The 16,405-nt window shown below is 41.1% G+C and overlaps 1 protein-coding gene across 2 annotated transcripts in view; it reads right to left on the bottom strand.

Moving 5' to 3' along the window:
* LOC106613351 (SR-related and CTD-associated factor 4) overlaps positions 1-16,405 on the bottom strand; it is a 47,816-nt gene that overhangs the window by 10,018 nt on the left and 21,393 nt on the right. For both annotated transcript variants that reach the window (XM_082956506.1, XM_082956505.1), the window contains 2 exons: positions 14,190-14,346; positions 13,669-13,769 (listed from right to left, as the gene is read on the bottom strand). In XM_082956506.1, coding sequence (XP_082812632.1) covers positions 13,669-13,769; positions 14,190-14,346 — 258 coding nt within the window. The remainder of the gene's footprint in view (positions 1-13,668; positions 13,770-14,189; positions 14,347-16,405) is intronic.

The following is a 16,405-nucleotide window of genomic DNA, read 5'->3' as shown; positions in this document are numbered from 1 at the left end:
GATATACTGAAGCAACCTCTCAAGACATCAGTCAGGAAGTTAAAGCTTGGTCGCAAATGGGTCTTCCAAATAGACAATGACCCCAAGCATACTTCCAAAGTTGTTGCAAAATGGTTTAAGGACAACAAAGTCAAGGTATTGGAGTGGCCATCACAAAGCCCTGACCTCAATCCTATAGAACATTTGTGGGCAGAACTGAAAAAGCCTGTGCGAGCAAGGAGGCCTACACATCTGACTCAGTTACACCAGCTCTGTCAGGAGGAATGGGCCAAAATTCACCCAACTTATTGTGGGAAGCTTGTGGAAGGCTACCTGAAACGTCTGACCCAAGACAAACAATTTAAAGGCAACGCTACCAAATACTAATTGAGTGTATGTAAACTTCTGACCCCCTGGGAATGTGATGAAAGAAATAAAAGCTGAAATAAATCATTCTCTCTACTATCATTCTGACATTTCACATTCTTAAAATAAAGTGGTGATCCTAACTGACCTAAGACAGGGCATTTTTACTAGGATTAAATGTCAGGAATTGTGAAAAACTGAGATTAAATGTATTTGGCTAAGGTGTATGTAAACTTCCGACTTCAACTGTATGTATGTATGTATATGTATGTGTGCATGCATGTATGCATGTATGTATGTGTGTGTGTATATGTATGTGTGCATGCATGTATGCATGTATGTATGTGTGTATGTGTGTATATGTATGTATGTATGTATGCATGTATGTATGTGTGTATATGTATGTGTATGTGTGTATGTGTGTATATGTATGTATGTGTGTATGTATGTATGTGTATGTGTGTATGTGTGTATATGTATGTATGTGTGTATATGTATGTGTGCGTGCATGCATGCATGTATGTGTGTATGTATATGTATGTGTATGTGTGTATGTGTGTATATGTATGTATGTGTGTATATGTATGTATGTGTGTATATGTATGTATGTGTGTATGTGTGTATATGTATGTATGTGTGTATATGTATGTGTGTATGTATATGTATGTGTATGTGTGTATGTGTGTATATGTATGTATGTGTGTATATGTATGTATGTGTGTATATGTATGTATGTGTGTATATGTATGTATGTGTGTATATGTATGCATGTATGCATGTATGTATGTGTGTATGTGTGTATATGTATGTGTATGCATGTATGTGTGTATGTGTGTATATGTATGTGTGTATATGTATGTATGTGTGTATATGTATGCATGTATGCATGTATGTATGTGTGTATGTGTGTATATGTATGTGTATGTATGTATGTGTGTATGTGTGTATATGTATGTATGTGTGTATATGTATGTGTATGTGTGTATGTGTGTATATGTGTGTATGTGTGTATATGTATGTGTGTATGTGTGTATATGTATGTGTGTATGTGTGTATATGTGTGTATGTGTGTATGTGTGTATGTGTGTATGTGTGTATATGTATGTATGTGTGTATATGTATGTATGTGTGTATATGTATGTATGTGTGTATATGTATGCATGTATGCATGTATGTATGTGTGTATGTGTGTATATGTATGTGTGTATGTATATGTATGTGTGTATGTATATGTATGTGTATGTGTGTATGTGTGTATATGTATGTATGTGTGTATATGTATGTATGTGTGTATATGTATGTATGTGTGTATATGTATGTATGTGTGTATATGTATGCATGTATGCATGTATGTATGTGTGTATGTGTGTATATGTATGTGTATGCATGTATGTGTGTATGTGTGTATATGTATGTGTGTATATGTATGTATGTGTGTATATGTATGCATGTATGCATGTATGTATGTGTGTATGTGTGTATATGTATGTGTATGTATGTATGTGTGTATGTGTGTATATGTATGTATGTGTGTATATGTATGTGTATGTGTGTATGTGTGTATATGTGTGTATGTGTGTATATGTATGTGTGTATGTGTGTATATGTATGTGTGTATGTGTGTATATGTGTGTATGTGTGTATGTGTGTATGTGTGTATGTGTGTATGTGTATGTATGTATGCATGTATGTATGTATGTGTGTATATGTATGTATGTGTGTATATGTATGTGTGTATATGTATGTATGTATGCATGTATGTATGTATGTGTGTATATGTATGTATGTGTGTATATGTATGTGTGTATATGTATGTGTGCATGCATGTATGTATGCATGTATGTGTGTATGTGTGTATGTGTGTATATGTATGTATGTGTGTATATGTATGTGTATGTGTGTATGTGTGTATATGTGTGTATGTGTGTATATGCATGTGTGTATGTGTGTATATGTATGTATGTATGCATGTATGTGTGTATGTGTGTATATGTATGTACGTACACACACATTATGTTCAAGTTGTTGGCTACAGTTCAAAAGCAGGTATGTGTACGGTTACCGTTGGCGTCGGTAATTATGTTTCATAGTAGGCTACATGAGTTCAAACGATTAGTAACTGGTCTACACTGTCCTACCAAGCAAAATACTATTAACTGGTCTACACTGCCCTACCAAGCAAAAGACTATTAACTGGTCTACACTGTCCTACCAAGCAAAATACTATTAACTGGTCTACACTGTCCTACCAAGCAAAAGACTAACTGGTCTACACTGTCCTACCAAGCAAAATACTATTAACTGGTCTACACTGTCCTACCAAGCAAAAGACTAGTAAGTAACTGGTCTACACTGTCCTACCAAGCAAAAGAGCATTTGGTCGAAAATGAGTTGACATTTTTTATACATTAAATACATGCTTGATCATGTGGACAAATATCCTGCCTCCATAGTGTTGAGGTGGGGGGGGGGGGGTCATGTTTGCAGTAACTGCAAAAAGTTAAAGCGAAAACAAGCAGTGTCTACGGTTTACCTCGGTGTCTACGGTTTACCTCGCTGTCACTGAGCTTGGGGCTGCAGTGTCTACGGTTTACCTCGGTGTCACTGAGCTTGGGGCTGCAGTGTCTACGGTTTACCTCGGTGTCACTGAGCTTGGGGCTGCAGTGTCTACGGTTTACCTCGCTGTCACTGAGCTTGGGGCTGCAGTGTCTACGGTTTACCTCGGTGTCACTGAGCTTGGGGCTGCAGTGTCTACGGTTTACCTCGCTGTCACTGAGCTTGGGGCTGCAGTGTCTACGGTTTACCTCGGTGTCACTGAGCTTGGGGCTGCAGTGTCTACGGTTTACCTCGGTGTCACTGAGCTTGGGGCTGCAGTGTCTACGGTTTACCTCGGTGTCACTGAGCTTGGGGCTGCAGTGTCTACGGTTTACCTCGGTGTCACTGAGCTTGGGGCTGCAGTGTCTACGGTTTACCTCGGTGTCACTGAGCTTGGGGCTGCAGTGTCTACGGTTTACCTCGGTGTCACTGAGCTTGGGGCTGCAGTGTCTACGGTTTACCTCGGTGTCACTGAGCTTGGGCCTGCAGCGTCTACGGTTTACCTCGGTATTATTTGTTGTTCTTCGCTGATACAAGTATCAAACTATGACACTAACAGCCACACACAAATAAATATATTACAAACACACGTTTGGAAATGTATTCCAGTGGGTGTAACCAAGCAAGAAGGCAGTAACTACCGTCTAGGGTCAGAGGTCACGTCGAGGTCAGGGTCAATATCAATATATAAAAATAAAAAAACTAATCGTAAGACAACAGATTACCACATCTCCACAATGATCTGTCTACAATTCATTTCTCTCAGTTTGGCTCTATGAGCAGTTTGCTTGGTAAGGCAGTATAACCGTCTTTACAGTCCTGGGTGTGGGGACGCTCAGGTCTGGACCTGTTTGTCCCAGACCAGCACTAACACACCTGAATCAACTAATCAAGGGCTTAAATGAAATCAGCTGCGTTAGTGCTGGGTTTATTCGAATCAAGTGGGTTAAATCACGCCGAACTGGAACAGAAATACGCAGTCCTGTGGGTCCATTGTGACCAGGTTGAAAAACACGATCGTACAGGGGTCATATTCAGAAGTTGTGATACTTCTTTCAAAACAAACAATATCTGAAGGTAACATCCCTCAAATGAACTCCTCTTGGAGAAAGGGACAACCTGTTTGATCATAAATTCACACAAAATGTGTACATTTGTATCAATAAAGAATGATTCATAAATATACATTTAAAAAAAGGCATCTCTCATTACTCACGGTAGTTGTTCCCTAGTTCTCTTCAGTTTTCTATAAAATTGTCTACACATCTAATGTAACCATTGACATGTATTGCCCATAATAGTTGAAGGGAAATTGTAGTTTAAAAATATTAGTGGCTTGTATTACACTACCTTTTGTTTCACTGCATTCACAACTTATTTCTTTTCATTTAATTGTGGCAATTAATTTAATAAAAACAACCTGGGATGTCAGATACAAAAGCTTAAAATCGGGACTGCACACGAGGAGTCAGTTCATTGACAATATAATCAGCAGTTCAAAGCCTAACAAATACACAGCTTTAAAAAAAAAAAGTGATTAAAACAATAACAAAGCCCTCACCTTTTTGGGGTAAACGGCTTAGGGATGGAGCTGGAGGAATGCAACCACTCTCAGAATTCATAGAAGGAACTACGGATGAAAGAACTGATCATCCACGAGATGAAAATGATGGTTTTAGTCATGTTTTGAAGGAATAGTGTTGCGTTACAATTACATTGTTTACAAACAAGCTTACTGTTTATTTTGTGGTTCTGACGGGTAGACAGTTGAACTAAACTCATGAGGCATTTTTATAAGTTATATTTTTCAAGAATCAAATGGGTTTTACAGATCTCCACTTTAATTTCCCCTCTTCATTAATAAAGACATCTGATTAACAGGGCTGGGTAAAGTCCTCCAACTCTGTACTCAAGTGAATGTACCGCTTGTAAAATAATTTACTTTACTCCAGTAGGAATAGAAGTAGACAAAACATGAGTAAAGAAGTATTCACAGAAAACATTGGGTAGACTAAAATGCTTCATTTTCTCTGACATGTCACATCGCATATGTAATGTACATCCCTTTTGCTACCAATGATGTATATACATCCTGGATTGCTGATGCGCGGATGAATTCAGAAAGAGTGGGACATCAAATAAACCGACAGCTTAATCCTGACGCGTTTACATCTTGGTCTGAAAGTATCCAAAACTATTGTCACTAAGAGAAACCACATGATCAATAAACTAACTCCCTTCATTGGTGTGACATCATAGAGGGAGGCAGAGCAAACTTCAAAACAGGAAGCTCACCCGGCGAAGCACACCATGATCAGTGACAAAATCAAAACCGAAAAAACAAAATCTGTTTATAAAACTGTCAAATAATGCACTGTGCCAAATTGTGATGTAAATGTGCATAATATGTACTGGTGCATGAAAATATATTTTAAAAAGGCCCCAATATTATGTGTATTTATTTATTATTTCCTTTAACAACCATAGCTAGCTAAAGCGGGACAGCGCGGAGGTAGCTAAAGCGGGACAGCGCGGAGGTAGCTAAAGCGGGACAGCGTGTAGTAGCTAAAGCGGGACAGCGTGTAGTAGCTAAAGCGGGACAGCGTGTAGTAGCTAAAGCGGGACAGCATGGAGGTAGCTAAAGCGGGACAGCGTGGAGGTAGCTGAAGTGGGACAGCGTGGAGGTAGCTAAAGTGGGACAGCGTGTAGTAGCTAAAGCGGGACAGCGTGGAGGTAGCTGAAGTGGGACAGCGTGGTGTAACTAAAGCGGGACAGCGTGGAGGTAGCTAAAGTGGGACAGCGTGTAGTAGCTAAAGCGGGACAGCGTGGAGGTAGCTGAAGTGGGACAGCGTGGTGTAACTAAAGTGGGACAGCGTGGAGGTAGCTAAAGAGGGACAGCATGGAGGTAGCTAAAGCGGGACAGCGTGGAGGTAGCTAAAGCGGGACAGCGTGGAGGTAGCTGAAGTGGGACAGCGTGGAGGTAGCTAAAGAGGGACAGCATGGAGGTAGCTAAAGCGGGACAGCGTGGAGGTAGCTGAAGTGGGACAGCGTGGAGGTAGCTAAAGTGGGACAGCGTGGAGGTAGCTAAAGAGGGACAGCGTGGTGTAACTAAAGAGGGACAGCGTGGAGGTAGCTAAAGTGGGACAGCGTGGAGGTAGCTAAAGCGGGACAGCGTGGAGGTAGCTAAAGAGGGACAGCGTGTAGTAACTAAAGTGGGACAGCGTGGAGGTAGCTAAAGTGGGACAGCGTGGAGGTAGCTGAAGTAGGACAGTGTGGTGTAGCTAAAGGAGGAAAGAGATCCAGTCTACATTAGGGACTTCTGTACGGAGGTTAGGCAGGACTCTCGATTTCTTGTCCTGACAATTTGTTTATTATAATACTGTTTTGAGTGAGTTCATAAAAAGCGTGACACTTCGCATCTCTGTCTCCAGTGACATCTTCAGACATCCGTCTTATTTTATCCTCAGATGTTTCCTGATCACACAAAATGGTCATTTGGGTACAATTAGGACTGTAATAATGTTGTCCCATTTCATCTCACCTGCTGTCCCAGTCTACCAAATATGGTTTTGACCCATGGTCTACGCAAATGGGTGTGTCATGCCGCCTGTGAAAATGAATAATATATATTTTTGGTGATTAGGGAGCGTCTTGAGGATTTTAGAAATGTATCATGTGTTGACCTAATATGCTGGATAGATGTCGAAAGAGGTGTTCCACTTATTCCAAATGCACCCTATGCATTGGCCAATGGCAGGATTTGAAGCCTCCAGTCGGCCATTTTGGCATTTCCTAGTAGAAGAAGTCCTCCATAGGAATGAATGGAATTCTTCAGTATTTCAATTAATATGTTTCAAGGACAAAAGTATTTAGTAACAAAAGTAACATTAATACTTTATAAAAAAAATATATACTTTAAAAGAAAATGTTTAGAAATGTTCATTTTTTGTTTAGCTCACATAATTTAAAAAGTATGCATTAAGGTGTCTGTAATATAATAAATGTGGCAAAAACACATGTAGACATTAAATAAATGCATTTCTCTAAAACATTTTACATTGGTGGGGGGAAGAGTGCCTCGAGGCACTGTGGCTTCAAAACAGCACCCCCTATCAGTCCACCCCCTATCACCCCCTATCAGTCCAATGGTGAAAAGCCTGGATTGCTAATGTTGTGTATTGGCCATTGAGAGGTTTTAAAGCCACCGGTCGGCCATTTTGGTACTCCCCCGTAGGAACAGTCCTCCATGGTAATGAATGGAATTCTACAGTATTTCAATGAAATGGGGAAAAAGGACAACATTACATGCATTTAAGTATTTTTTGTTGTTTCAGGACAGTAACATTAGTACTCTCTATAATAAACACTTTTTTTTTTTTTTTATAATTGTATGTGAAGTAAACAAAGTACGCATTAATTAAGATGTCTGTAATATAATAAACGTGACAAAAACAAAATGTAGACATTAATACATGCATTTCTATAGTTACAATCTTTTTCCTTTTTTTACATTGGAGTACCAAGATGGCTGCACAGTGGCTTCAATACAGGGCTCCATGTCAGTCACCTAGGGTTTATACACATCATTGGTTGCTACCAAAGGAGTAGGAAAAAGTTGTCCCTGAACTCTGATCCAAGATCATTTTCACCGGTTTTTTTTTTTTTGGTCCCCCAATTGTAAAGGTTAAATTGGAGAAGAGGGATTTGTGACAATAAGGAACATCCACCCAGCACACTTCCACTCCCCCCCCCCCCCCCCCTGTATTTCAGTCGACACGCTTTCCTATAGCTACACCATACAAGCTGAGGATTATGATCCAAAAGAGTGCAACGCAACTAATACAAGCTTACAACCATGAATAGTTCCCCCATCGTGTGTAACAGCCTCAGACTAGAACAAAATCACATTCTCCCTACAGCTTTCTGATGAGGTGGAAATGTAGAACACCCCAACAAAAATACAATATCACTTAGTGAGATGTACAAGCTATAAGCAGTAATGTTCAGGTGCTCCATGTAGTATTTATATGTATTTGCATAACGTACACTTATGATCAGATGAAACTGAACAAACTAATTCCTACATAACCACACAGCCAGCAGGCCACTGCAGGGAGGTATTGGGTAGAAGAGGGAGGGTCTATCCTTACCCAGGTCTCAGATTCCCCCCAGCAGAAGATCCTGTGGTGGAGCTCCACCGTGGGGCCCACAGGCGGTTTTCCCTCCTTCGTTCCTGCCAGCACTAAACGCCAGTGTCCACACTTATCCCCCCCCCCCCGCCCCACACACACACATCACAGTGGCCAACAGTCTTTTTTTTTTTTTTTCCCTTTCTGCCCACTAAAACATAAAACTGAACCTACAACATCACATGAGAACATTATTGCCTTGTTTCCTTACTGTTGAATAAAATGTTTTAATAAATATAAATGTAGGAATCTTTCACTGCAACTATGGAAAGTACATAACCTAATCAAAAATAGTTTGATATGGCCTGAAAAACATAGAACTAGTGTCAAGTCAGTGATATTGTGATCAGCTGAGAGTCCTGGACATTGGCAAAACATTGTTTCAGCTCACCCTCACGTCTTTGGCCCACCTCATGACAGCCCTACACGGATGAGCACTGCAATATTGTAAAGCAGTAAAAGATATTATCTGATAAATCGCAGGAACAAACATAATGCACTAACTGTTCTGCTCTGACGACCAATTTCAGTTCCTTTGTTGCGACTTGGAATTGTGATCAGATTAAATTAGAGCAACTACGGCTCGTTCAGTTGTTCCTGGGACTTGATCCCCAAAATATCATGACAGCAATCCGGTAAATGTCCAATGGGAGCGTCACCTTTACCTGTCAGCCATTGGTAGGTTCCTCAGTACAGTCCCAGCGAGGGAGGGACCTCCGATGTCCACGTCCAGAAACACTCACCTTAGTGAGGCCTCGTGAGACTGACGACGACTGACAATGTTGTCAGCTGGTGCCACAGATTGGGACTACAAAAAAAAGATTGCCCGTGCAGGTGTCTTTGTGAAAGCTTGATGAGGGCTAACAGTATCTTCAGGGTTCACCTCATTCACCTACCTGGGTGATAACCTCAAGCTGTTTGGTTGGCTAAAACAAGCTGCCAGTTAAGACTAGTTGAGGAGCGTGAGAGTCAGTTTCAGGGTGGAGTGGGTTTCAGGGTTAGACTGTATGGTCATGATACTGAACTAGGAGACATGAAGTATTTTGAAAAATGTTATAAAAGTAGTGAGCATCAAACCTTTGTTAAGCAACATTATGCAGAATACACATCTAGCAACTACGCACTGTTTTTTTTTTGTTATAGATTTTAATTAAAAAGGATGTTTTAGGCAGGTTTCACAACTTATTTTTTAACATATATATATATATATATATGCTGTTGATAAAATATTGTAGTAAATTCCTACCTTTTCCTGAAAAAATGTTCATATAGCAAAGAGGACATTTAGAGGAGGTGGTTCTCTTCATTCTAATGAGCATGTCCCAACCCTGGTTCTGAAGCAGGGCCTAAAATATAAAACAGGTAGAACGGGTAGAATTTGGCATCGGAGGGTAAAGGTGTCAGCATGCTTCAGTTCGGCTGGTGCCTTAGTATACATTTCCCGCAAAAATAGTCCGAATTAAATCGAAGACCATTTAAGAAATCTGTCATTAAAAATTGACGTTTTTTTTTTTTTTGCCGAGGAGATTTTAGTCGCACAATTTTACATCTAAGATGTTTGGTGCAGTATTTATTTAAAAAAAAGTACATGAAAACTAGTCTCTCACTGCATGACAAAAAAAGTTTAGACTCCATACTGTCGTCTAGACACCCCTTCGTCGGTGATTATTCTTCGGCTCGCATTTGGCTTGCCTCAAGAAAAATGTGCCCGAACAACACTTACCGAAGTCCAAAACGTCATAATATATGCACAAATTCTTCCAAACTGTTTCGGCTGGGAAGAATGAGGACGCCTTATGAATGTCTAATTCACCAGCCATGTTGGCGGGTGGTCACATACAGGACTCTATAGTGCAAGCATTTCATACAAATAGTCAAAAAGTCAAATATGGGCACGTGCAAGTAGTAATTTATAGCAGAATAAATGCTGCAGTAGCTGTTTTCAAAGTATTTCAGCGATTTTGTTTCATATCTGGTAATGCACAAAGAAATATGAATCGTAACGTTATAGCTAACCAACCTCGCACAGCAACTCTGTGTGCACTGTGAGTGAAGTGCTGAGAGATTCGTTTTTAGAAGTAATGCTCATTTAACTACTAAAAGTGAGACTCTGGTCGTGTTTTTTGGATATTTACATTGTTTTGTTCACCACTGTTTCAATGTTTGAGTTTGCTTCCACTGCTAGCGAAGAGAAGTCGTCGCCCTCTACTAGTGAGATTGTCACAGTCATTCCAAACGATTAGATTCCTACTCCTTGCGCCCGTCGACTGCCAGCGTCGACTCACATTTCTGTGTCAAGCGTTGATTCCACCAGGAACCGTGTATCGGTAATGAAAATATGTAGTTATGCTATTATAATAGGGTAAATCGCAATTATGTATTTAGTCATTTCTTGCGAAAAGTTCACTAAATTACAGTCTATCAATGACTAGGCTGAGCTGGTCTACAAGCAACAGACCGAAAACGGAACACACACACACACACACACACACACACACACACTAGCGTTTTTCATAGCTAAGAGAAAGAGGAGGAGAGCCAGCAAGGGAGAGAGGATTGGTGCAGACAGTCGGAAACGTGCTCATAGGCTGCATCTCGCAATGTCTGGTCTAGCAATGCCTCGTAAATTCACCAAAAGTATATATTAGGCTATCAATGAGTATGTGGCTAAGCTATGTTTCATAGTGCTAGTGAATTGATGTGGATCACCAAATAGAGTTTAAAATTAGGCCTAAATGTGCAATAAAAAGTATTGTGTTTATAGCTGATTTAATGAAACCCTGGCTGGCTGTTGATGTCCTGGTCAGGGGGCTCTCCAACCCTGGTCAGGGGGCTCTCCAACCCTGGTCAGGGGGCTCTCCAACCCTGGTCAGGGGGCTCTCCAGAGCCCTGGTCAGGGGGCTCTCCAACCCTGGTCAGGGGGCTCTCCAACCCTGTTCCGGGAGAGGTTTTCGCTCCAACCCCAGTTGTAAGTAACCTAATTCAATTTATCAACCAGAATCAGATGCACTAGATAAGGATTGGAGTGAAAAGCTATAGGGATGGTAGCTCTCCATGAACTGGGTTGGAGAACCCTGTCCTAGGCAATAGATCGCAAAGCTAGGCATCCTCGCAAAACTTTTTCAATAGCTCAAAGTGCAAATACAGTTCAGCAGCTCAAATCAGCCGGGGAGGGGGGGGGGCATTGTTATTAAGAATGACACCTACCATGGATTGCTAAAATAATGATTATGTTCACTCTTCATCAATTTAAATATTATGGGGATATCTATACATTTGGCAGAACAAGCACAAGTGTTCAGTGTAGCCTATTATCATATAGACATGACGTAGAAATAGCTTCACGCCTACAATAAAAACCGCCAAGCTTCCGTCACGAGTCAATTAAATAAAAATAATAATAATTACAGGGGTCAGTTTGGAAAAACGAATCGTGTGTGAATGGTCCTCTGGAATAACGCTCGATTGGATAATAATTACATAACCAACGTCTCTAGTAATACCCATCCAATAGGGCGATATGACACGGCAAAGAAATGGTTTATCAGTTTAGAGTGCGCCGCATCATCCCATGGGTTTCTGCCAAGGCTGCACACAGCAGAAACATCACTAAAATATTCTAGTTCCTACACATCACCTTTAAACAAAATAGGCCTTTTATAGGATAAATTGATGAGCAAACGGACAGCATTACGCTCATGCCAGTCCTCTAGAATGCAGATGTAGTCTTCCTAGTAGGACTCTGCCATAATGACGTGGTGTGTATGTATCCGTTTCGGCGTGTCCAGCGAGAGTCAACTCCTTGGACTCCAATCACAGGTGTTGGGAGTCGATTCCAAAAACTCCTGAGAGTCGTGCGCCACTAAAAGGCACACAGTGATTACTTGAGCGACCCCGTTACCAAGGTAACCTTAAAGGGGCAGCTGAACATTTGTCTCATCTGTGACATTTTGGTTTAAAGACTCAAGACCACAAAATATTACATTTAAATGAGCAATCTCTCACATTACTTATTTTTTACAAACTAAAAAGGAAGCTCAACCATTGTGTTTAGTGTAATTAATACAGGAAAAATATTTTGTCAGGTAAAAAAAAATCTGAGTGGCTGGTAGACAAAAAATTTGTTGTAGGCCTGAAGACATTCATAAGCCTGTGTTGCCCCACAATTTTCAGGATTGTGTGTTCATGTGTATGAACTAGGAACACAGTTTCAAGCACAATTGTCCGTTACCAGTACAACCCGGTTCTGGTACAACCTATTGACCTGGTAAAATAAGGGTTAAATAAAATGTATATATACACACGATGGACTAACAGCAGCAGTCTGTTTTCTAACGTCTTTTGAATAAATAAAATTAAGTCACATTAAGAAAAATGTGTAACTGCTGGATCGACTTAGACATCTGTTAAGTTCTGGGTCGAGTAAAAATGTTCAGTTATTTAAAATTATATTCATGATTGCGTAGATCATTGTGCCTCGGTCATGATAGTAAAAATATCCAAACTTTGTGGACTTAGTGCAGCGACACGTGGACTTATCTCAGCCGACACATTCCAGAATGGTGCATTGAGACATGAGGTGAGGGCACTGAGTCCTCCGTTTTCAGAATTACATTCTATTCAAACCGATGCGCCCCCCCCCCCCCCCCCCCATGTAAGGCACAGGGACTTTGAACAGGCATAAATATTATTTAAAAGGCTTGATATTGAAGCAAATAGCAGGAAGAAGGTCAAATATCTAAACAGAGATAGAAACCCACCAGGTGGTACCAGTAGGAAACTCCATATTCAAAAACTCATATCAGCTTAAAATAAATAAATAAATAAACGTTTTATTTTAATGCAAAAAAAAAAAAAAAAACTGTTTTCATCTGCATCAATGACCAATGTGACCGTCCCTAATATCTCACTATCAGGAAGGCCCCTTTATGATGAGACAAAGTGAAAAAGACAAGTACTGAAGAACGAAGTTGCCTTCCATTTATTGGTGAGTATTGTGAAACCCAGTAAAGGCAGAAACTGGATCCTTGCATTCAGACTGGTTCCCCTACTACAGGAGGAAAGCTATACAATAGCCTTTCAATATGGACCTTTGTATGTATGTATGTATGTATGTATGTATGTATGTATGTATGTATGTATGTATGTATGTATGTATGTATGTATGTATGTATGTATATATATATATATATAATGTACTGAGGTGAGTGAATACCTTTGAAATACTAGTCACCCATGCCATGATACTACTAAATCATTATTATTTATTTTTTTATTGGTCCACTTATTCACAAAGATATTTTGTTGCATTTGTGTTGAGGAAAAGTGTATGCATATGTATACTTATAAAACCTGCCATTTTAATAACAGCTAACAAGAAAAAAAGACAGACAACCAAGGCACAAAACCTCTGGATAAAAGTCTGCTTCCTAAGAGATGGAGAGGCACTACGGTGAGACAGAACACCCAGACTGGTGTGTTTAATTGGGACCCTGCTGTCTGTGGTGCGTTTCATTGGGTCCCCTGTAGTGGGTGTTACCTGTACGTGGGCGGTGGCAGCTCCCTCCGTCTCCATGGCGTCCGCTCCTCCATTGTTCAGTCCTCCTGGTTTAGTCAGCTCCTTCACGTTATCTCCCCATTCTGAAGAACAGACCAATCAAACAACAATCAGGGACAATAGATACTTAGGCTACACCAGCAATGCACAGATAGATATATCCTAGCTCTGTGCCAAATACTTATACCCAGATCACTTGACCTAAACAGGACAAACTGTAGTACTATCCCTTGTTAAAGATCAGGTTATTAACCTAGTCATTCCACATCTAGACAAAGTGTGAATCTCAATTGTCTTCCTTGATTCCTCACCTTCTCAAAGTGCATTGGAGGAGAAGGTCTGAGGGGAGGAACCCAGAAAAATAAAAAAAAATAAAAACGTATTCTCCAATGTATTTTGAGGAGGTCGAGGAAAGCGGAAGTGAGGAATCAAAGAAGACAATTGGAGATTTCACCCAAAGCGGGACGGTTGTAGAAGACAGAAGATGGCAGTCGGACGTTTACCTGGACAGAGTGTGTCTGCGTCCAGCATGCCTCCCTCTCTGTAGCTCTCCAGCTCCTCCATCTTCACTTTGCTCCAGGGGATGTAGGTGGCACCTCGCTCCACGTCCCAGAACTTCTTATGGGTCGCCTTTATACCCTTGTTCAAGGCCCACGCAATCTACATACAAATACAATATTTTACTTAACCTAAGCATAAAGTGTTTTAAATAACTTTATGCGCTGCCTTTAGTGTTGCATGGTATACCGAAACGTTGGTACTTTTACGATACGAGAATATGAAAAAAACTGTTCGGTACTGGAAGTTGTTACTTTCGTTACTTCTGTCAAATATGTCTCAAGTCATATACGGATTGAGAGGGTCGAGTCTGTCTACTAACTTGTCTGAATCTTCAAGGGGGCAGCTAGCAGTAAGCTAGCCAGGCTACTTGTCTTCTCAAGGGGGCAGTAGTAAGCTAGCCAGGCTACTTGTCTTCTCAAGGGGGCAGCAGTAAGCTAGCCAGGCTACTTGTCTTCTCAAGGGGGCAGCTAGCAGTAAGCTAGCCAGGCTACTTGTCTTCTCAAGGGGGCAGCTAGCAGTAAGCTAGCCAGGCTACTTGTCTTCTCAAGGGGGCAGCTAGCAGTAAGCTAGCCAGGCTACTTGTCTTCTCGGGGGCAGCAGCGGCGCCGGCCGCCCAGGGGGCGTAGCAGTAAGCTAGCCAGGCTACTTGTCTTCTCAAGGGGGAAGCTAGCAGTAAGCTAGCCAGGCTACTTGTCTTCTCAAGGGGGAAGCTAGCAGTAAGCTAGCCAGGCTACTTATGTTCGTGCATGCAGCTGACAAAGCAAGAGCCACTTTTGAGAAGCAAACATGGGAGAGGAAAATGCAGACGGCATGGCTTCTAACGAAAACATAATGCATCCGCAGCTTGTTGACAAAACTGGCTCCAGAAGAGCCCTATGGGAATACTTTGCTGACAGCAGGGGCTAGCCCACCGAAACAACAATGCAAAATATGTTACAAAGCAGTGCAAGGGAGGTTTAGTTCCAAAATGAAAAAAACTATTTTACACATGACATTTGCATTGTAACGTTATTCTACTAGCAATTAAATTGGAATTATTTTTGAGTGACAAGGTCAGGAACATATATATATATATATATTCAGCATGACATTTATGTGAGCATCACTATCAAACGCTCCCTAAAACACTTGAGCGAGCAGGCCTTTTTAAAATCGACCTGGCCCGGGTATCCTGGAAGGATATTGACCTCATCCCGTCAGTAGAGGATGCCTGGTTTTTCATGAAAAGTGCTTTCCTCTCCATCTTAAATAAGCATGCCCCTTTAAAAAAAAAACATAGAACTAAGAACAGGTAGAGCCCTTGGTTCATCCCAGACTTGACCAGCAGAAAAACATCCTGTGGCGTACTGCACTATCATCCAACAGTCCCTGCGATATGCAACTTTTCAGGGAAGTCAGTAACCAACACACACAGTCAGTTAGGAAAGCAAAGGCTAGCTTTTTCAAAACAGAAATTTGCATCCAAAAAGTTCTGGGACACTGTAAAGTCCATGGAGAATAAGAGCACCTCCTCCCAGCTGCCCACTGCACTGAGGCTAGGAAACACTGTCACCACCGATAAATCCACAATAATCGAGAATATCAATAAGCATTTCTCTACAGCTGGCCATGCTTTCCTCCTGGCTACCCCAACCCCGGCCAACAGCTCCGCACCTCCCGCAGCAACTGGCCCAAGCCCCCACCGCTTCTCCTTCAACCAAATCCAGACAGCTGATGTTCTGATAGAGCTGCAAAATCTGGATCCCTACAAATCAGCTGGGCTAGACAATCTGGACCCTCTCTTGCTAAAATTATCCGGCGCCATTGTTGCAACCCCTATTACTAGTCTGTTCAATCTCTGGTATCTAGAAAATAAGGGAGAGCCGCACACTCTAGGAGCTCAGACGCAAAAATGTTAATATCCAACGTTTCCACAGCCAAGCTGTCTTCATCAGGTTATGATCACAAACACTGTGAGATGACTCGTTTATATAGTGTCAAAAGACACACAGGTGTCTGTAATCATGGCCAAGTGTGGCCTAATATCATTGGTTAATTCTCAAATATAAAAATGGCATACGAAGAACAGCATACAAAAAGACAACAAATGGATAGCATACGATCATAGATACATTTTAGACTACACAAGCTTACAAACAATTACAATGGCAAAGTCACA

This window comes from Salmo salar, chromosome 09 (genome assembly GCF_965601325.2).
Source record: "Salmo salar chromosome 09, fSalSal1, whole genome shotgun sequence".
Lineage (NCBI taxonomy): Eukaryota > Metazoa > Chordata > Actinopteri > Salmoniformes > Salmonidae > Salmo > Salmo salar.
This window is presented reverse-complemented; position numbering and strand designations above follow the sequence as displayed.